The sequence below is a fragment of the Canis lupus genome, chromosome 14 (assembly GCF_048164855.1).
Source record: "Canis lupus baileyi chromosome 14, mCanLup2.hap1, whole genome shotgun sequence".
Taxonomy (NCBI): Eukaryota; Metazoa; Chordata; class Mammalia; order Carnivora; family Canidae; genus Canis; species Canis lupus.
This window is the reverse complement of record NC_132851.1, coordinates 60,232,011-60,252,976: the sequence shown is the minus strand read 5'-3', so window position 1 is coordinate 60,252,976 and position 20,966 is coordinate 60,232,011. Positions and strand designations below refer to the sequence as shown.

The 20,966-nt window shown below is 37.9% G+C and overlaps 2 protein-coding genes across 14 annotated transcripts in view; one reads left to right on the top strand and one right to left on the bottom strand.

Annotated features, from left to right (window-relative positions):
• The window catches only part of STAP1 (signal transducing adaptor family member 1), a 57,107-nt gene extending 47,278 nt beyond the window's left edge, over window positions 1–9,829 (bottom strand). For 3 of the 8 annotated variants that reach the window (XM_072775236.1, XM_072775235.1, XM_072775230.1), the window contains exons 1-2: window positions 9,624–9,758; window positions 716–894 (exon numbers count right to left, since the gene is read on the bottom strand). In XM_072775236.1, coding sequence (XP_072631337.1) covers window positions 716–835 — 120 coding nt within the window. In that variant the 5' untranslated portion in view covers window positions 836–894; window positions 9,624–9,758. Of the gene's footprint in view, window positions 1–715; window positions 895–7,694; window positions 7,718–9,618 lie in introns of those variants that run through there. The other 5 variants (XM_072775233.1, XM_072775231.1, XM_072775234.1 and 2 more) reach the window with 5 other exon arrangements.
• A 72-nt stretch (window positions 9,830–9,901) lies between these two features.
• The window catches only part of CENPC (centromere protein C), a 77,932-nt gene continuing 66,867 nt past the window's right edge, over window positions 9,902–20,966 (top strand). For all 6 annotated transcript variants that reach the window (XR_012007177.1, XR_012007178.1, XM_072775229.1 and 3 more), the window contains exons 1-4: window positions 9,902–10,180; window positions 14,155–14,201; window positions 19,684–19,754; window positions 20,429–20,523. Coding sequence is in view for 4 of the 6 variants with exons in the window: in XM_072775229.1 (XP_072631330.1) it covers window positions 10,160–10,180; window positions 14,155–14,201; window positions 19,684–19,754; window positions 20,429–20,523 (234 nt within the window). In the remaining 2 variants the exon portion in view is untranslated. The remainder of the gene's footprint in view (window positions 10,181–14,154; window positions 14,202–19,683; window positions 19,755–20,428; window positions 20,524–20,966) is intronic.

Here is a 20,966-nt window from a genome sequence, read left to right as displayed (position 1 = left end):
TAGAATATATAACTATACATAATGCTAAACAGTATCAATTTTATAATTCTCATAAATTTTTACAAAAGTTTACTATTTTTTTTAAAGATTTTATTTATTTATTCATGAGAGACACACAGACAGAGGCAGAGACATAGACAGAGAGAGAAGCAGGCTCCTCACAGGGAGCCCGATGTGGGACTCGATCCCTAGACCCAGGATCATGCCCTCGGCCAAAGACAGATGCTTAACCACTGAACCCCTCAGGCGTCCCAAAAATTTACTATTGAAAAATAATTTTATTATTATTTGTAAACTACAAACACCGAGAGTAGGAGCAAAAGGTTTCATTTTGGTCATAATATTTTATCTTAATGGTACACGTCGTCGTGGAAGCATACTAATAAGTTGCAGAAAAAATATAGGAAATATTTTATCTTCTAAGCTGAAATCTTCTGTAATATTTAAATAAATTCTTTGGGGGAATTAGCTTATTAAATTTTTTTACATTATTAACCTATTAGAATGTTATAGATAATATATATAGACGTATGTGTTTAAGCCATACCTTGTCTTTAAATTATGCAAAATCAGCATCATATTTCTGAGCTCAAGGAAGAGGATTTAATCGCAACAGACACAAGGAGGCCCTTGTCACATCATATCAACTCATCATGAAATATCTTTTAGATTAATATAGATGTTGCTAGTTTAACATTATCGTCTATGGACTTACCTGGTATTCTGACCTCTTGACTAACAAAAACCCTTCAAAGTACAAAGGTAGAGAAGTAATCTTTAACCTTTCTTGGAAGATCCTGCGGGGGGCTGGTTTCGGGGGCTTCTTAGCCATCATACCCTCTTGGTGTGTGGTTTGATTTCAACTATATCCAGTCTCAAACAAAATGAGATCTCCTTTGTGTGAGAGGAAAAAAGCAACTGTTTAAAGAGGAAGTCCCAACTCGATATTTAACCACCAACAGTACACACACACACACTTTTTTTTTTCCTTTGCTTTTTGTGAAGTGAGAAAGAACAGGCATAGACCAACTTTGAAAGGGCAATTTCTGTGTCACTTTAGAATTACTTAGGATTACTGTTGCAAAATAAACACAAGATTAACATCACCAGATGAAAAGAACCAATGTGGTGATTATGGACTTTGGAGGAGTCATCAAGGTCACATTTGTTTTCTTCCACCTTTTTTATTGATTGCTTTCCATTTTTATCTCCAGGAGACATAACTTTAATTAACTCAACTTCATTAAAAATTACTTCACAAAATAATTTTATTAGTACTATTTCTGTTGTAAACCTTTAGGACTGAGCTTTGCGCGTGCGCGCACACACAGACACACACACACACACACACACACATATATATATATATATACATATTTTTTAAATGGAGTTCCTTATCCCATGCCCATTTTGATAGTCCACCAAATACAAACCACAGTTATGGGAACATGGGACTTTTTCCTTTTTTTGTCAATAAAATTTTGAATCTGTGAATTACCAGTAGATATTTAGCAAAATATGTCTGGCACAGAAAGAATATTTCAAACTTTATTTTGTTCTTTTATGCTTTCTGAGTTGTGTATCACTGATGCTATGATGCATAGATGGGGTCTCTAAAGTTACCTAGTGAGATTTAAAGACCTACACTGGGGCCAAAATGCATTCAATAGTTGCATGTGGAAAAGGGTCTGTGAGAGACTGGATTTGGCCTAGCACTGTGCAAGGGATGATGGGAGAAGGCCAACACTGGAACACTGGAAGGAATACGAGTATGTTTTGCAGAGATCCTGATAAGTTCCATGATTTCTTATTTTACCCTCTGTATTTCAGGTTTACTCTAGATTTAGTATAGCCCAGGCCTGAGCATTCTCCCCAGTTAGACCAGCTGATTCTTAGAAATCAAAATAAGGCAGGAATCTCCAGTCTGTTCCTCCTTTCCTTATGGTGACATCACATGGTTTTCCCAGCCAGTATGGGTTCCACTGGATATGTATCTGTAGATATGTGAAGCCAAATTGTCTATAGCATGAGGTACAACAGTATAGATGGCTTATCTGTAAACTAGAGCAGAATGTTTAATACATCATCAAAATGAAAATGTTTGAAGCAGAAATTGGGAGTTGAAGATTCAAAATTATTCCCTTGCTTTTGTAGTAAGTCAAAGCATGCTTCCTATTATTACTCAAACCATCCAATGATAAAATACAAATTCAGCTTTTTTTTTTTTTTGAGACAAAACAGTAGTACTCTTTAGTCTCAATGTAATAGGAAGATGAACTGAATGACAAGGGAAAACCTCCTGATTTGATGAATGACCTAATCCACCTTTTTGGCAGCTGGTAGCTGGTATAACAGGGAGGAACTGAAAGGAAGGATGAGAACTGAGAATGGAAAGAAGGGGAGGGAGATGAGATGTATATTGCAAGGCAGTAGTAGGTGGAATATGAGAAAAATAGTCATTGGCTTTATGGCCAGAGAGTTTCATGGGAGAAAAGAATCCCTCTAGAAAAATGTAAACATAGCAGTATTTCTGAGAAATAATCACCTAGTTAATTATGTCTCTCTCTCTTTTTTTTTTTAAAGATTTTATTTATTTATATATGAGAGACCAGAAAGAGAGAGAGAGAGAAAGGTAGGGACACAGGCAGAGGGAGAAGCAGGCTCCATGCAGAGAGCCCGACATGGGACTTGATCCCAGGTCTCCAGGATCACACCTTGGGCTGAAGGCGGCCCTAAACCGCTGAGCCACCTGGGCTGCCCATGTCTCTCTTTTTAAAAAAATAAGAAAATTAAAGAAAAACTAGTTTATCAGCCTCTCTAGTTTGCTTATTTGCAACTCACATTAATTGTTAATAGACTAATGTTCAAATTATGTCTTCCTAAAAAAACCCTAAGATGCAAAAATGCTGCTGAATTATTAGCCAGTTAGACCTGTCCAGTTTCCAACATCATAGTACAACTGTATCATTACAATGGAAATGCTCTTAGAGATCTCTCAAAATTTAGGTGGTGAATAGTGAATTTGTAGAGAAGGAATCATAGTAGAAATCAAATCAAATCTCAATTTGAGTGTTGAGAGAAAAGCCAGTTTTGCTACCAACTGGTTCTGAGACCTTGAACAAACCATTTAACTTATCTGGGCTCACAGCTTCTTCCCTGCTTGTCTCCAGAGCTGCAATAGGTTTCTCAATTGTCTACTTTTCACATTTTTCCTTCTCTGATTCATTTAAAACGCAGTCTAATCAAGTCACTCCCCTGCTCAAAACACTTTGATGGATTCTACTGCTTTTGAGATTCATTCTTTCATTTTTATCTTTTAGCACTAAATATAGAGCACCAACAAGCTGCTCTAGTAACTTCAGTTGCTCCCAACTGTCTCAATACCTCATGGTCTTTCCCATTTCCTCATACCTTTCCAATCACTGTACATCTTGTTTGGATGCCTTTCTTTCTTCTTGTTAAAAATGACAACTTCCTACTCATCCTTCAAGACTTCCATTGAATATATCCTTGTCTATGAAAATTTCCTGATTTCCTGAAGCCTTTCCCATCTCTAAGGAGAAAGTTTATTGCTCTCATCCTACATTCCATAGCATCTTGCGGATTTTCTATTTCAATATTTGTTCTGTTGTATTTTAGCTATTGGTATACATTCTGTATCAACGGGAAACTGAGTTTTCCAAATACAGGGATTGTGCTGAAGTTGAAGTTGATAAGAAGTAGATTGCAGTAACCATTTGTTAAATGAATAGCTTCGAGCTAGAAAATATAATTCTAATTTTGGAGTTCTTAGCCTTCATTGTGACAGAAGCTTCTTTTTTTTCTGATATGCATGACCATTGGTTGACATAGGATTTCTCTCATTGCCATGTAGAACAATCATGTTACTTATCAAACTACTAGATGTTCACTAAGTCCAATTATTATTACAGCCATCATCAGTATCTGTGTCACAGGAGTTTGTTACACATCGGATACATGGCTAATAAAATCCAACAACTTTGAATGGAGTATAAGATTAACTCATATAAAACCAAAATTTCAGTGCTCTTTTGAGTCATTTATGTTATAATGCAATTCAACATGCATGCATGCACGTTTTTACATCAGTTAAGGCTCTCTAAAGTACTTTACTATTTACTTATTCCAATTAGATTCAATCAGTAAATCTGTACAGGAGCCTCCAACTCCTCTCCTATATTTCCAAATTTCTGACCTCTGTTTCACTTAAGGTTTATTGATGCTCTATTGCCATTTTCATCAAAATTCATTGCAGTAAATTTTGAAGATGTTTGAATTGAAAACATTTATGTTCACAATCCATAACTGACGAATACAGCTTTAATTTCAATGACTACGTGGAATACTTTGTGCCATGGCGAGTCATTATTACTCAAAAAGATATTTCTACTAGGTCTTGTGGGACCAAAAAAAAAAAAAAGGTGAAGAATCACTGTTGCAGATGTGATATTAGTAGGTCTGTCAGAGTGGTTTAATTTGCTAACACAATGTTTAGTACAAACAGTTGTGCTGAGGATGCAACTTTTCTAGTTAAATGTTCTCACTATTTTGTAGTATAGGGCATTATTTATATTACTGAGAAATATTTTTTGAATGGCACATAGATATAGGACACATACTGGTTTCTAAATGACAGAAGTCATAGCATAATGGTAGCTTTAATAGAAACTCAAAATTTCAGATAAGATGATGGTTTGGAGGGTAGAGCAATAATGACTTTGGTTTTAACCATATCAAGCTCAATATATTGAAAGCTTAGGTCTACATTTTTCTTCCCTTTCCCTTCATTTAAAACCCGCTACCATTGTCTTATGGGATAAAGTAGATTGGTGCTCAATATGCATCCAGCTCCTTCCAGTGTGCCATTCTTTACTGCAGAGGCTGAAGAGCTAAACACTACACATCCAGACATTTCTACAGCTGGAGTTGGGATGCATTCAATATTAGCAAGGAAGAATGGAGTCAGAATTTATTCTTAATTTGGCTTTGTTTTTTTTTTCTAGAGGGAAGCATGATCAGTAGACAACTAATCTTTCTGTGGCAATACTACCTAAAGTCCCAGGATTCGATCAGTAGTTTCATGGTGGTGATAGTCAAAGCATGGAACATCAGTTTTCTGATACCTATTATGTCAGGTATGGTGTGTTCCTGGAACCGGAAGCAATAAGGAGGCTTCCTGGTCACAAAGACTTCTTATTTGTTGCGGCTTCCTAGACGTGGCAGTTTTGCAACAGCAATGACTTCCTGATCATGCAGTGTCAGTGTGGTTCTGGAGACTCCAGCATCAGCATTAGCTTCTCAAGTTTTCTTTTTAAAGATTTTATTTATTTATTAGAGACACACACAGGCAGAGGGAGAAGCAGGCTCCATGCAGGGAGCCCGACGTGGGACTCACCCAGGGTCTCCAGGATCACGCCCTGGGCTGAAGACAGCGCTAAACCGCTGAGCCACACGGGCTGCCCTCAAGTTTTCAATTTGCTTCCTGAGTGTACATGCAACAGCTGGCTCTTGGTTTGGTTCTGCAGTGTGTCTTGGGGAATCATTCCTGAAAGCCCTAAGTACATTATTTCTCCACCCCTCCCAACAATTCCGGAAACTAATAAATGCCTATTGGTAGATTCTTTTTTTTTTTCCTAAATAAGCTATTGAGTTCTATTCTATAGAACTGACCACTGATCTATATAGTTTTGCCTGCAAGACTGTAGCCTGCAAGCTACAGTTTGGACATTTTATTTTTTATGAATCTCTTATGTTTCTTATGAAACTCAGGCACTTGAGTTGACAAACATATCCCATGTTCTATAAAGACAAATTAAAATAATTTATTTTTTCCTAAAAATGAAAAACTCACTTATATAAGTTTTAGAAAAAAAAGTCTTTAGGCATAAGAAAAAAATGAAAATCACATGTTATTCCACCATACAGCATTAGCATGGTTTAGATGGGTACCATCACATTTTTGGCACTTTTTCTCTATTTGTGTATTTTATATAATTAGATTAGTACATGCTGTTTGATAAAACTGCATTTTTCATATGAATATATCTATATCATTTTTCATATGATATATGAACATTCATTATTTAAATTTTTGCCTAGTACCGCTGGGATAATGTGTTTGCAAGATTAAAATTATAGTGCAAAAAATAAAAATAAAAAAATAAAATTATAGTGCAGAAAGTATATGAAGCTTTTGAAAATGTAATTGTGCTTTTTAAACTTTCTTTTTACTTTTTAATTAGTTAACTTTTTAAAAGATTTTATTTATTTATTCATGAGACAGAAAGAGAGAGATAGACATAGGCAGAGGGAGAAGCAGGCTCCCTGTGGGGAGCCCAATGCAGGACTTGATCCTAGGGCCCTGGGATCACAACCTGACTGAAGGCAGATGCTCAACCACTGAGCCACCCAGGTGCCCTGTTTATCTCTTTTTTAAAGAAAATGATTGACACATTACCATTAGTTTCAGGTGTACAACATCATGAATCTAAATGTGTTTTAAATGACAAAAGCTCCTTTTTAAGAATTTTATGCTGACTAGAAGTAAACTATAGACTACAAAATGGAGATCCAGAGACTAGTGTACTTGTTGTTCCTCTATTTACTTATTTAAACTATTTTTTGTCAGGGTAGCCCCAGTGGCGCAGTGGTTTAGCGCCTCCTGGAGTCCCCAGATAGAGTCCCACGTCAGGCTCCCTGCCCCCCTCTCTCTCATGAATGAATAAATAAAATCTAAAAAAAAAAAACACTATTTTTTGTCAGTAAAACTCTACCCCCAAGATGGGGTACAAACTCACAACTGGAGATCCAGAGTCACATGCTCTACCTACTGAACCAGACCTGCCTGTTGTGTTCTTGTTAAGAGCAACAATGTATATATAATAGAATTCAATTGCAACTCAGAATAAAACACTTGGCACAGAGTAACTATTAAGCCATTTGCACAGCACTCTAAAATTAAGAACTCATGGGGACATTTAACCCACAAAAACTAAAATTGTTTTTGTGAACGTTGCTGCCATCTACCTGCATATTGCAAGCACACTTTACTAATGTGGCAATTAGTCTTAGTAGAGTCTTTCTGAGGATAACTTTGTCAGAAAAGGCTACTTAAGGTGAATATACTTACACATGTAATAACATTTGACAATAAAGACTTTTAAAAATTGAAATGTTATATTAAATAATATACAATAAATAAATACGTTTATTTCACCTTAGCAAATTTTAAAGTTATAATCGCAACGTCTATAATTTTTACAAATTGATTTTTGGAGTGTAATTTTTTTCTGACAAAATTTTCTTAATTAGCTAACTTGTACTTTTGACTTTTGTGGAATAATTTTTATGCAAAAATTCTGAGAACATCTGCAATTTTATTAATGCCACTTTGCCCTATCACTTTACTATGAAAAGTTTGCAGTTTTATGTAGTCACACAAATGTGTGAATCATACAGCAGTTTGTCTTTGATGTCTGGCTTCTTTTACGTAGTATGATGCTTTTAAGATTCATTCGAGTTGTCACATGTATCAGTAACTTGTTTTTATTGCTGAGGAATATTCTGCTATATAGATGTACTCTAGTTTGTTTATTTACCAGTTGATGGGCATATTACCAGTTTGGGTTTACTACACACACACACACACACACACACTCACACACACTCCTTACTTAGGTTACGTAGTTGTGATGAAAAACTTCAAGATTTAGTCAGTTGCCATAGAGGTTCTGAAGGAGTGATCTGGAAGTATTTTGGGGAGGCAGGGAGCCTATAATGACAAAGCTGGGTTTTATAAATATTGGTCATTCAACTAGCAACCTTATTTTTTGGATGCTAAAAACATGGTGAAGCTATTAAATAGTGGGGCAAATGCAGAGAGAGCTACAAAGTTTGTTTAGGAATGGTGGAGTCTCCATAACTTTGGTTTTCATAAAGGTGCTGCTCCATTTTCTCTGTAGGACAGACCAGTTCATCACCAACAACCTTTGTGCACTGCATTTTATACTATATCATGTTTCTCAAAATACCTCTGAGAGTTACTGTGTCCAGTGGAAACAGGGAGCATCATTTTACAGGTGGAACTTTTATATCTGTGATTGCGCTTGCTAAAATTTCTCACTCAGAGATAAAAAGAGTAGAGTGAGTAAGTGCTCAGTGTCTAGAGTCAGAATACCAGCATTCATCCCCAGTTGTGTCCTGGAATCATATTTCAATTTGGAGCAGGTTACTTAAACACTGTCCCGGTTCTGCCTGTAAAATGGGGATATTCGTCGTCTTCTTGTAATAGGAATGTCCTAAGAAATGTTACTGCGTGGATAGCATTAAAAAAAAAAAAAAAAAAAAAGAAAGAAAGAAAGAAAAAAGAAAAAAATATTGGCATATAATGTGAACTGAATACATGAAAGTTTTTTATTATAACCTATTCCAGGGCAGCCCCGGTGGCTTAGCGGTTTAGTGCCGTCTTCAGTCCAGGGTGTGATCTTGGAGACCCAGGATCAAGTCCCACATCAGGCTCCCTGCATGGAGCCTGCTTCTCCCTCTGCCTGTGTCTCTGCATCTCTCTCTCTCTCTGTGTCTCTCATGAATAAATAAATAAAATCTTAAAAAAAAAAAATAACCTATTCCAAATATGACAACACCAAATTATACTCTGTAGTCTGGCAAGACTTCTGCTAGATCAAATAAAAAACTCCATAATGACACCAGGCATTATTTATTGAATTCTTACTATATTCCAGGCATTTCATCTGGATATTAAAAGGAGTTAATCCAGTTATTTCTCTCTCTCTCTCTCACACACACACACACACACACACAGGGGACTTGAGAGAGTTTAACTTGTCCGCGATGGCAGAATTAGTGGAGTAGATGGGAACCCAGTCTGATCTCAGAGTTAATATATAACCTCTTCCCCTACCAAAAATAAATAAATAAAAACCCTAAAAACAAAAAAACAAAAACAAAAAAACAAACAATAAAAAACAACCCTTAGCAGGTGATAACATTTGTTACATCATCACAAGTCGAAACACTTCATTAGCTCAACTCTTGATTGATAGAGTTAATAAGTATTTTGTCTAAAATTCCCACCCAAGTTTTTATTAAGTCGCCCAAATAGAACACCAAGTTTTATAGAATCATGGAACAGTCCAGTCTCCAGAGCATCGAATTTAGCTCTCCCCTTACATATTATGAAGGAAACACTTCGAACGGCGCCCCAGTGTGCCCTAGATGACGTAACCGATGGCTGAGCGGATGTCAAGTCTCTTAATTAGGGCTGCTTCCAGGGCGTCATACCTCAATGACAGTCTTATTTACCCAGGTCACTTTTTGCCAGTGCTTCATGAAAAATATTACCCACTTATTCGGAAAAAAGCACATCGTCGTCATCCTCATCCTATTATTATCATAACTTTTTAAAAAGGCCTTATTTATTCGTGAGAGACACAGAAGGCCGCGAGAGCGCGCTGCACGCAGGGCACCCGCGAGGGCCTCGAACCCGCGCCCAGGACCCGCCGCGCGCCTCAGGCCGACGCCCGACCCCGGAGCCACCCAGGCGCTGGCGGGGGCCGGCGCGTCTGCGCAGGGAAGTACTTTACTCATCTCTCTGCACACAGCTCTTATCCTTCCAGGTGTTATTTTCACTCCGAACTAGAACCCTCCACGTGCCTCACGGCGGGCTCACGGGCGAACAAAGGCTGCTGTGGAGACGGTCCCGCCAACTGAGACGGCAGCTTTCCCCTCAGCCCGCGGGGAGGGGCGAGCGCCGGGGGCGGAGCCTGCGGAGGGCGGCGCCGCTTCCGTGGGCGCCTGCGCACGACCGGCGAGGGGGCGGGCCCCCAACGGCTGCGCCGCGGGTGGCGCGGCCCGTCTGCGCATGTGCAGACCGTTTCAAACGCGGAGGCTGCTGGGTACCGCGCTCCTGAAGGGCCGGGCCGAGCCAATGGCTGACGAGTGTCGGTAGCGCGCTGGCCTGTCGCGGTTCCCTCGGTTTTGGCACCGCCCACCTTTAGGCCGCTCCTGGGGCGCGGTCCGGCCGCTCCACCCGTGACCGGTCAGCGCCCGGCTTCTTGGAGTTCCGGCCCGCGGGGACGCCCGCGGGGACGCCCGCCCCACCCCGGGGCCGAGGGGGAACATGGCTGCTGCGTCGGGTCTGGTAAGTGCAGGCTCCTGCTTCTGACGAGCGGGAAGACCCGCTGGGTCGCTCCGGGCGGGGGGCCCCCAGACGTCTAGCCGCTGCTGTGGCTTCTTGGAGTTAATTTCCTTGTATTGTTTCCTCAAAATGTCTTTCTTTTCTTTTTTTTTTAAATTTTATTATTCATGAGAGAGGCAGAGACACAGGCTGAGGGAGAAGCAGGCGCCACGCAGGGAGCCCGATGTGGGACTCGATCCCCGGTCCTCAGGATCACACCCTGGGCCTGAGGCCGGCGCCCAACCGCTGAGCCGCCCGGGCTGCCCTAAAAATATCTTTTAATTTTGGTTGTGATGGCATCTTTCTCTTCAGAGAATCTTGTGGTTCCCTCCCACCCCCCCCCGCCCCCCCCCCTTTTTTTTTTTTTTTTGGCTTAACTCTACTTCTTAGCCCTCCAGATAATTTTCTGTCCGTAGAAGTATTGGGATACCTCAAAAGTCTGGACTTCCGGTCTGCAGGAGCAGATTATTTGTAAGTTATGTCATTGATAGAGTTTTCTGAAAGACAGCTCTTAAAGAGGTGCTCAAGGTGGGAACGACTAGAGGGGCACCCGGTTTTTGTTTGTTTCCGCACTCCGTTTGTTTGGTAGTCACTCTTCTGTATCTCACACTTTGCCTGTGGTTACTATGTATTTAATACAACCCACAGCAGCACCTGCCCTAGTGTATTTTCTCCTTTATCTCTCCTTTTAAGAAAATCTTCATCAGTGATCCCCCCCCCGCATTTATGTAAAGTTGTATGCTTGTATGCATGAAGATGTATGAAAGGATCCTATAGAGGGTACTTTTTACCGCGAGCACATAAACATTGTTTACATTAGGGAGAGTTTTAAAGAATAAAGCCATTTTTATTGGAGGAAGAGGAGGGGAATAAAATTTACCAAATGCCCACGGTTCCTTTTGTTTGTTTGTTTGTTTTAAGGAGTTTTATTTATTTATTTTTTTTTAGAGCAGTCTTAGGTTCTTAGTAAAACTAAGAGGAAGGTACAGAGATTTTCCAAACCCACTCACCTGGACACATGCATAGCCTATTCTCAGTATCCCCCACTAAAGTGGTACATTTATTACAATTGATGAAACTAGGGATCCCTGGGTGGCGCAGAGGTTTGGCGCCTGCCTTTGGCCCAGGGCGCGATCCTGGAGACCTGGGATCGAGTCCCACGTCGGGCTCCCGGTGCATGGAGCCTGCTTCTCCCTCTGCCTGTGTCTCTGCCTCTCTCTCTCTCTGACTATCATAAATAAATTAAAAAAAAAAATAAAACTATATTTAAAAAAAAAAATTGATGAAACTACATTGACACATCATTATTGCCCAAAGTCCGTCTTGGTGTTGTACATTTTGTGGGTTTGGACAAAAATTTAATGATTTGTATATATCATTATGGTATCAGATAGAGTGTTTTCACTGCCCTGTATATCTTTTGTGTTCTACCTACTTTCCCTCCCTGCACAGCTCTGGTAACCACTGATCTTTTTACCAACTTGATGATTTTGCCTTTTCCAGAATGTCATATAGTTGGAATCAACTTTTTTCATTATACATTTAAGGTTCCTTTATGTCTTTTCATGGCTTGGTAGTTCATTTTTTTTTTAAAGATTTTATTTATTTATTCATGAGAGACACGGGGGGGGGGAGAGAAAAGAAAGAAAGAGCGAGCGAGCGCGCAGAGACACAGGCAGAAGGAGAAGCAGGCTCTATGCAGGGAGCGTGACGTGGGATTTGATCCCGGGTCTCCAGGATCACACCCTTGGCTGAAAACGGCACTAAACCGCTGAGCCACCTGGGCTGCCCAGTTCATTTTTTAGTGATGAATAATATTCCATTGTCTCGATGTGCCATGCTTTATCCATTCACCTAGTGAAGGACATCTGGTTGCTTTTAAGTTTTGGCGTTTATAAATAAGGCTGCAGTAAACATCCGTGTGCAGATTGTTGTATAGACAACTGTTGTGTGGACAACTCATTTGGGTAAATACCAAGCAGTTATTTCTAAGTATTTCTAAGACGATTTCTAAGTCATGGTAAGAGTCTGTTTAGTTTTGTAAAAACTACCAAACTATCTTCCAAAGTGGCTGTACTATTTTGCATTCAAAAATAAATGAGTTTCTGTTGTGCCATATCCGTACCAGCATTTAGAGTTGTCAGTGTTCCAGATTTTGGGCATTCTAATAGGTATTAGATATTAGTGGTATCTCATTGTTTTATTTTGCTTTTGCCTGATGACATGATGTGGAGCATCTTTTCTCCACATCTGTACATCTTCTTACATGTGGCATAAGGTCTTTGGCTCATTTGTTTTTTTAATTTGGGTTGTTTGTTTTCTTATTGTTGAGTTTTAAGCATCCTTCCTAGATTTTGGATAATAGTCCTTATCAGATGTCTTTTGCAAGTGTTTTCTTCCAGCCTGTTGCTTGTCCTTTCATTCTCCTTTTTAATTTTTTTTAAACTATGATCAGTGTTTTATTTGGATCAACGTTGGCATGGATTTAAAATCTACGATTAACAATAATAGCATCAGTGGTATTGTCAATAAACTTATTTTTTCAGTGTGATCTTTGCCTTTTATGAATTTCTTCTTTCTTGGAGATGTTGCTTTTCAGAATTTGAGAAGCTTAGACTGGTTGAAATTAGTCTCAGTTCTCATACTGACTGCATTTCTTGTTTTTCATGCCTCTAGTCGACCTTCTATAATCATTATCCTTGTATATCTCACCTTCAAGGAAAGACATTTTTATCTCCTAAGTTTTCGATCTTACTAATTTGGCATATCAAAAACATATCAAAAAAAGGTGTTTGGTGTATAGTGCACTAGGCAAGGTGCTGGGAAGAATATAAACTAGCTTAATACAAAATCTCTGCTCTCAGGTTTAAAAAAATCTAATAGATGTCTTCATCTTGTTGAATAATTCAATCCGAAAGCCTTTAGGAGGGGTCAAGCAAGCATGGTAGGGGGTCCCTCCTAAAGATGGGAAGCTACAGTGGCCCGAGCTGAGAGCTGAGTGTCCGAGCCTGAGTGGAGTCTGGAGGGTGGCTCAGCTCAGGATGTTAAGAGTGTGAGGGGGTTAAAGGAGTGTTTATGTGCGGTGGAGTCATTTATATTACACTGGGCCAACTAAAAGTGAGGCTCAGTAAATATTTGGTATTGGTAGTACATTTTAAAGTGTGCTGCTCATCCTATTACTACCCAATTTTCAACTAGAATTGATTTTACTATTAAAAGATAGGATCCTAAGTATCTCAGATATGTTCTTGACTTCCCAAATCAGCATGTCTATATAGGTGTTTTTATCATTTCTGTTGTTCCCAGTGATGGGGCTGTTTCCTTGTTGGAGTTAATGATTTTCTTTCTGGAAGCATTCTAGGATTTTTTTTATTCTCAATTTTTCAGAAATTTCACTATTATGTCCTAGGTATGGATCCTCTTAAATTTATCATGCTATCTATTCATGCCCTTTAGATTTAGGAAATTTGATTGTGTATTTTCTTATAGTATGTCTCTTTTTTCTTTGTTCATTCCGATGAACAATTGGTCAGAAGTTGGACCTTCTGATTTTTGCATCATCTTTGTTTTATTCTTTTTTCCATTTTCCTCTTCCTCTTCATTTTTTGTCCTGTTTTTTTTTTTTTCGTCTCCCAGAGATATCCTTAGCTTTTTCATAATTAGTGCTTTTTTAAATTTTAAGCCATCATGTTTTTAATTATTAAGAGTTTTTCTTGGTCTCTATTTAGTGTTTATAGTATACCACTTTTGTTTTATGAGTTCAGTATTTCAAACTCTCTTAAAGGTATTAATTAGAGGTTTTTTTTTTTTTTTTTTTTTTTAGTAGTGGATATGAGGTGATCCAGACAAATTCCTTTTTATAGTAATATAATGGGCATTTGGCAAAACTTACTGAATGAATATATTTTCACCAGTTTGATGATTCACTTTTCTTTTAGGATCATCTCAAAAATGAATATAGAAGAAGATTTTGCCGACCTTCCAGGTGAGTTATATATTTAAACTTTTTTTTTTTTTTTTTTTAAGATTTTATTTAGTTCTTCACGAGAGACACAGAGAAAGATAGAGGCAGAGACACAGGCAGAGGGAGAAGCAGGCTCCATGCAGGGAGCCAGATGTGGGACTCGATCCCTGATCCGGGATCATGACCTGGGTGGAAGGCAGATGTTCAACTGCTGAGCCACCCAGGCGTCTGTATATTTAAGCTTTTAAGGTCATTTTTATTTCCATTTTCAGAAAGTAATTTTTAAATGAAGAAGGGAAAAATTACTTCTGTCTAGCATAATGATTTCTGTGCCCACTGATTAAGTATAGTCTACTTAGTGATTTTTTATTAACAGAAATGTTAATGCAGGCAGTGTATTGACCCCAGTGGCAGTGAGAAGACAGAAATTTACCTGGTAAATTATGGATCAGGAAGAAGCAGTCTTAATTCTGACTAAATGACAGCCATGGGGAAAGCACTCTATAAAGTGGACTGAATGGTAGTATTACAAAGATGCAGCTTATTTGGTGGGGCTAAAAGAAAACGTGGGTGTACGTTATAAAAGGGCAATAGAAAATCTTTGTGGTGTGGAACTGTACAGATCTTGACTGATGGTGATATCTGGACCTACAGATGTGATCAGTTGCACAGTACTAAGTATGAACATAAACACAATGAATACAGTTGACCCTTGAACAACTCAGGGGTTAGGGTTGCTGACCCCTACACAGTTGAAAATTCTTGTATAATTTTTGACTCCCCTAAAACTTTTAACAGCCTACTGTTGCCTGGAATCCTTACCAATAACATAAATAGTCATCACATATTTTGTATGCTGTATATTATATACTGTATCCTACAATAAAATAGGCTAGGAAATAGAAAATGTTATTAAGAAAATCATAAGGAAGAGAAAATACATTTACAGTACTGCACTCTATTGATACTGCAAGTTTATGTTGTCTGTTTACAAGAGGAATCATCTATCATTATGTGCATATTAATGCATATGCATATCATTATGTGCATAGAGTCTTACAAGGTACAAAATACTGTAGATGTTATATATATATTAGCAGTAGACATCAGATATGAAAAAATAATGTGGAAAAGAAATTCTTATTTATAGCAGGTATAGTAGGTAGTGATAAAAAAGCAGCAGTATGATTGCTTTATGGTAGTGTGGTATAATTGATACGATTGTTTCATGGTAACCTAGTCTAGACACTAATGAATGAATTGTTATGAAATTTTTATGGCATACAGTATTATAGTATGGAGTATGATATGGAGTTGGAACCATTCTTACACTTTTATAAAACCACTTACCTGTAATGAGAGATATATTGTATGGTAATATAATTCTTTGAAAGGAAAGTTGCAAGTCAGTATGATAACATGATTAATTTTATATTAAATATCATTCACCTTATGCCTATGTAAGGATGGGCTACCCACTTCCATGCAGTTTTGTGCGTGATGTTCTACACAACAAATACTTAGACCATGATGATGACGATGACATAAAATGTCTCATACATTTCTTGCTATATAGTTACTAGATGTCACATGAAGACACATACACAGTTTATTTTAATTATATGGCATGCTAATTATTTACTATTCATTAAGTGGAAGTAGATCATCATAAAGATCTTCATCCTCATCTTCTTCATATTGAGTAGGCTGAGGAGAAGGAGAAAGAGTTGAGATGATCTTCTTGTTTCAGGTGTGGCCGAAGCAGAAGAGGTGGACGAGGTAAAAGGGGAGGCAGGAGAGGCCGGCATACTTGGTATAACTTTATGCAAATACATCGTAATTTCTATCTGACTTTTGCTTTTTAATTTCTCTAAAATTGGTTTTATATGGTACCAGTCCTGCTGTTTACCTTAATTTGAGTGTCTGTATTCCTGTATCATAGAAGATCTATGTCATAAAAGAAGTCAAAAGCAGTTTTGAATAATTGGAACCGTCTATCAGATTGTCTAATGTCAATTTGTTTTGTGGCAGTGCTTCTACATCTTCTGCTACACCTTTTGGTACTGGTTTGGAAGTGCTGATCTCCATAAAGTCATCTTTTGATTCCTCTGGTGTGATATCTATTAGCTCTTGAATTTCTCCAAGATCCTTATCTTAAAACCCTTCACCTCCCACCTTTCTCTTCTCTTCTCTTTTCTTTTCTTTTCTTTTCTTTTTTTTCTTCTTTTCTCTTTTCTTTTCTTTTTTTTTCTTTTCTCTTTTCTTTTCTTTTCTTTTTTTCTTTTTTTCTTTCTTTTTTTTTCCCCCCCCCCATATCCACCATCTCTTTCATGATTTTCTTGACTGGCTCTGTCATAAATCCTGTGAGGTCATGTACAACATCTGCACACAGTTTTCTCCAACAGGAATTCATTGCTTTGGGCTTGATGGTTTTCATAGTGTTTTCTATAACAATAATGGTATCTTCAATGCTGTAATCCTTCCAGACTTTCATAATGTTCTCTCTGTTGGGTTTCTGTTCCATTTGATAGTCTTTGCCCTAGAGAACCATGTGTAGTGAGTCTTAAAGGCCTATGACTCCCTAATCTAGAGGCTGAATTAGACACATCATGTTGGGGGCAAGTATACCATTTTGACTCCCCTTCAGTGTTGAACTCCTGGGGTTCTGGGTGGCCAGTGACATTGTTCAATATCAGAACTTTAAAAGATAGTCCCTTACTGGCAGAGTACTTACTGACTTTAGGGACAAAGCATGGATAGAACCAGTCCAGAAGAAGGCTTCTTATTGCCCAGCTATCTTGGTATCGTACAACCCCAAATCTGGCAGCTGGTGTTTATCTTTTCCCTTTAAAACTGGGGTTTGGCAGCTTTGTAGATAGTCCTGATTATAAACCTGAATGCGTTTGCACAAAACAGTACAGTTAGCCTATCCTTCTCTGTCTTAAATCCTGGTGCTTGCTTCTTTTTCTTACTAATAAATGTCCTTTGTGGCATTTTTTTTTCTAGAATAGGACAGTTTTCTCTGCATTAAAATGTTTAGGCGGATGTATTTTCTCAGTGATTTCCTTTTTTTTTTTTTTTTTTTTTTAATAGATTTACTTGTTTTAGAGGGAGGGAGAGAGAGAAAGCATGAGCAGGAGGAGGGGCAGAGAGTGGGAGATAAGCAGACTCGCTGTTGAGCAGTGAGCCTGATACAGGGCTGAATCCCAAGACCCTGAGATCATGACCTGAGCTAAAATCAAAAGTTGGATGCCCAACCAACTGACTATCCTGGTGCCTCCTCAGTGATTTTTTTTTTTTTTGAGAGTGCGACAGTGGTGGGGGCAGTGGATAGGCAGAGGAGGAGAGAGAGAACTTTTTTTTTTTTTTTTTTTAAAGATTTTAGGCATGTATTCATGAAAGACATACAGAGAGAGGCAGAGACATAGGCAGAGGGAGAAGGTGACTCCCTCCAGGGACGCTGTGTGGGATTCAATCCCAAGACCCCAGGATCACAACCTGAGCCAAAGGCAGACACTCAACCACTGCCCCACCCATGCACCAAGACAGAATCTTAAGCAGACTCCACACTTCGTGCAGTGGTGCAGGGCTCAATCTTATGACCCTCAGGTTATGACCTGAGCTGTGGCATTTGGGAACTCCTCTGCTGCCTCTTGTTCGGCAGAAGGTTCTTTTCCTGTTATTTTAACTTTTTTAAAGCCAACTTCCATTCTGAATTGTCAAATCATCCTTTGCTGGCAGTAAATTCTCCAGCTTTAGATCCTTCACCTTCCTTTTGCTTTAAGTTGTCATAATAGACTTTGTTTTTTCTCAAACCATAATAGAGTCTTTATACCTTCCACATAAAAGCTGCATTTTCAGTATAAGATAGAAAGATATTTTTAAAAATGCAAGGTTTTGTACCTGCTGGTACAGCTGCAAAGATAACTTCACAAATTTCAAATTTCCTTTTCTTTTTTTACAGTAGTCCTTATGCTGTATTTATTTATCTTGAAATGGTAGGCAACCACAGCTGCCGACTTCAGTCTATGGTATATATCAAGTAATTCAACTTTTTCTTGTAATGTCATGACGTCTCTCTGTTTCTTGAGAGCACTTCCAGCATCACTAGTGGTACCTCATTGGATCCCCATGTGTTATTTAGGGTTTATGGTAATGGACTAAACATAATGAAAACTAGGAGAACTGCGAGAGATCACTTTTTACTACAATACATGATTTATTGGAGAAGATGAATCCCTCGCTCAGAGATGATTAGTGTTAGATGACATTTTAAGGGGATTCTCACTAATACTTGAGCTCACCACAATAGCAGCAGGAGGTGGCAATAAAATTATTACAGTAGTATGGCATGCTCTACAGTTAATTTTATACAGTTATGATTTAATACTGTATCTTTGCATTTGTTTATATCTCTTAACTACAAATAGCACCATGTATGTTCTGTGTGTAAATTTTGATAAATTTTGATTTCTAATAATAGATTTGTATTTTGTGGTAGTAAATGATAAAATAGACTAGTATCTACATGTATTTTATGCATTCGTGACATACCTAACTTTTTGTTAAATTTTTTTCATATTCATAGGCTGTGTGGTTCATCTCTGGTTTTTTTCAAATTGTTGCAAATCTCCAAAAAATTGTGCTGTTTTATGTTGTATGAGTGGACCCATGCAGTTCAAACCCGTATTGTTCAAGGGTCAACTGTATATGTAGAACTGGAGAAATCTAAATAAGATTAGTAGATTGTATTGATACCAGTGTCCTGGTTATGGTAGTATAGTATAGTTTTAAAAAATGTTACCCACTGGGGGAAACTAAATAAAGTGAACAAGAGATTTCCTCTATATTATTTCTTACAATTGCATGTGAAACTACAATTAAAATTTTATACTGATTCATAAGCTGCTGTTAAGGTTAATAATATTAAATCAAAAGTACATTTGAGAACTTGAAGGGAAGACTGTTACTTGGAACTGTTAGGACCAATGAACATAGAGGTTTTTTTTTTTAATTTTTATTTTTAAAATATTTAATATTGAGAGATACAAAGAGGCAGAGACATAGGCAGAGGGAGAAGCAGGCTCCCAGTGGGGGAGGGACCTGAGCCAAAGGCAAACAGTCAACCACTGAGCCACCCAGGTGCCCCTAGAGAGTTTTTCTTAAAGAAGTGTTTTAGTACTGATTAAATTTGTTACAAAAAATTTATATTCTTTAGATATAGTAGTAGTCTAAAATGGCTTTAGATGTGGCTCCTTCCTAGATAACAAGGAATCTAATTGTTAATGGAGATAACGACATACTGCTTTCAGATATTTTTCTGGAAACTCTTGGACTCTCAAATACTTGGTTTGTCCTCAGATAGTAAAGATGATATTTTTCCATTAAGTAAAATAGCATTTTATAATGAGATATGAAATTTTCAAAGTAGACGGTAACACAAATAGCACATATCTTCTGGAAATGAGGTGTAACATTTTCCCTTCATTCCTTCTTTTATTAGAGCCCCTGCCATTAATACGAAGGAAGGCCAGAACATACTGGAAATCTTACAAGACTGTTTTGAAGAAAAAAGTAAGGTGTCTTCGAGTTGGACTTTGATGGTTGGGTTGGATGAAAATATAAATTTGTCGTATTGATACTAAATTCAGCAAGTGTGTTCTTCTAACATTTAAATATAAGTAAAGTATTTTCCCAGAAATTTTGAGTACACGAGCAATCCTTTATGTACCTTTTGTTATAATACAAACATGAGAATAATTTGTCATTTTTTTTAGTTCACACTAGATTCCTGTAGTGTGGGAGTCCATAAATAATTATCATACACAAAAGGAAGTATTTCATGTAATGGGAATAAATGTGCAGGGTTCTTAGGATCCCTAAGAGAGAATATTTGATGATTTGCAGTTCTTTCTACAGAAACAGTGAATTATGGCAAAAACTTTTTGAAGTGCTGGTCAGCGTCAGAATGTATTGAAATAACAGACTGGATCAATCAAAGAAACAGACATAGATAGTGAAAAAAATATTTCTTTTATATAAGCCCTGAAGAGCTGGCACACCATTTCTTCAGGAATGTTGTTTGCCTTTTTCAGTTCCTGATACCTTTTAGGAACACTTGAAGTGATGTCTGTACTTAATTTTTAACTAATTGTACTTAAAGAGTCAACAAACTTCTTCACATTTCATGTAGTAACCAAAAGATTTGATAGCATATTTATTAAAATTTTTTTTTGCTTTTTTAAAAGGTTTTGCTAATGATTTTAGCACAAATTCTACAAAATCAGTGCTTTTTTCAACACCTAAAGTAGGAGACATTTGTATTCAGTCACCAAGCAAAGAGGTAAGTGAAAAAAGAGCTAGTACAGCTTTAATATTTTAATGAATGAAGCGTTACACAATATAGTCATTCCTATTTTAGTTGTTTGTAAGTCTTATTCTTAAAAGGGAATCCTATATTCCCATTGACTTTTTTACAATTTAGAGATATTCTGTGAAAAACTTTTTTTTTTTCTTTTTACGATTTTATTTATTTATTCATGAGAGACAGAGAGAGAGAGGCACAGACACAGGCAGAGGGAGAAGCAGGCTCCATGCAGGGAGCCCAATGTGGGACTTGATCCCAGGTCTCCAGGATCACACCATGGGCTGAAGGCAGCGCTAAACCGCTGAGCCACCCGGGCTGCCCTTCTGTGAAAGTTTTGACTTGACGTTTCCTGTGTTTGAAATCAGAGGTCTGGGTATAGAATTATCAAATCATAACACAATCATTTTTCACCTCTCCTA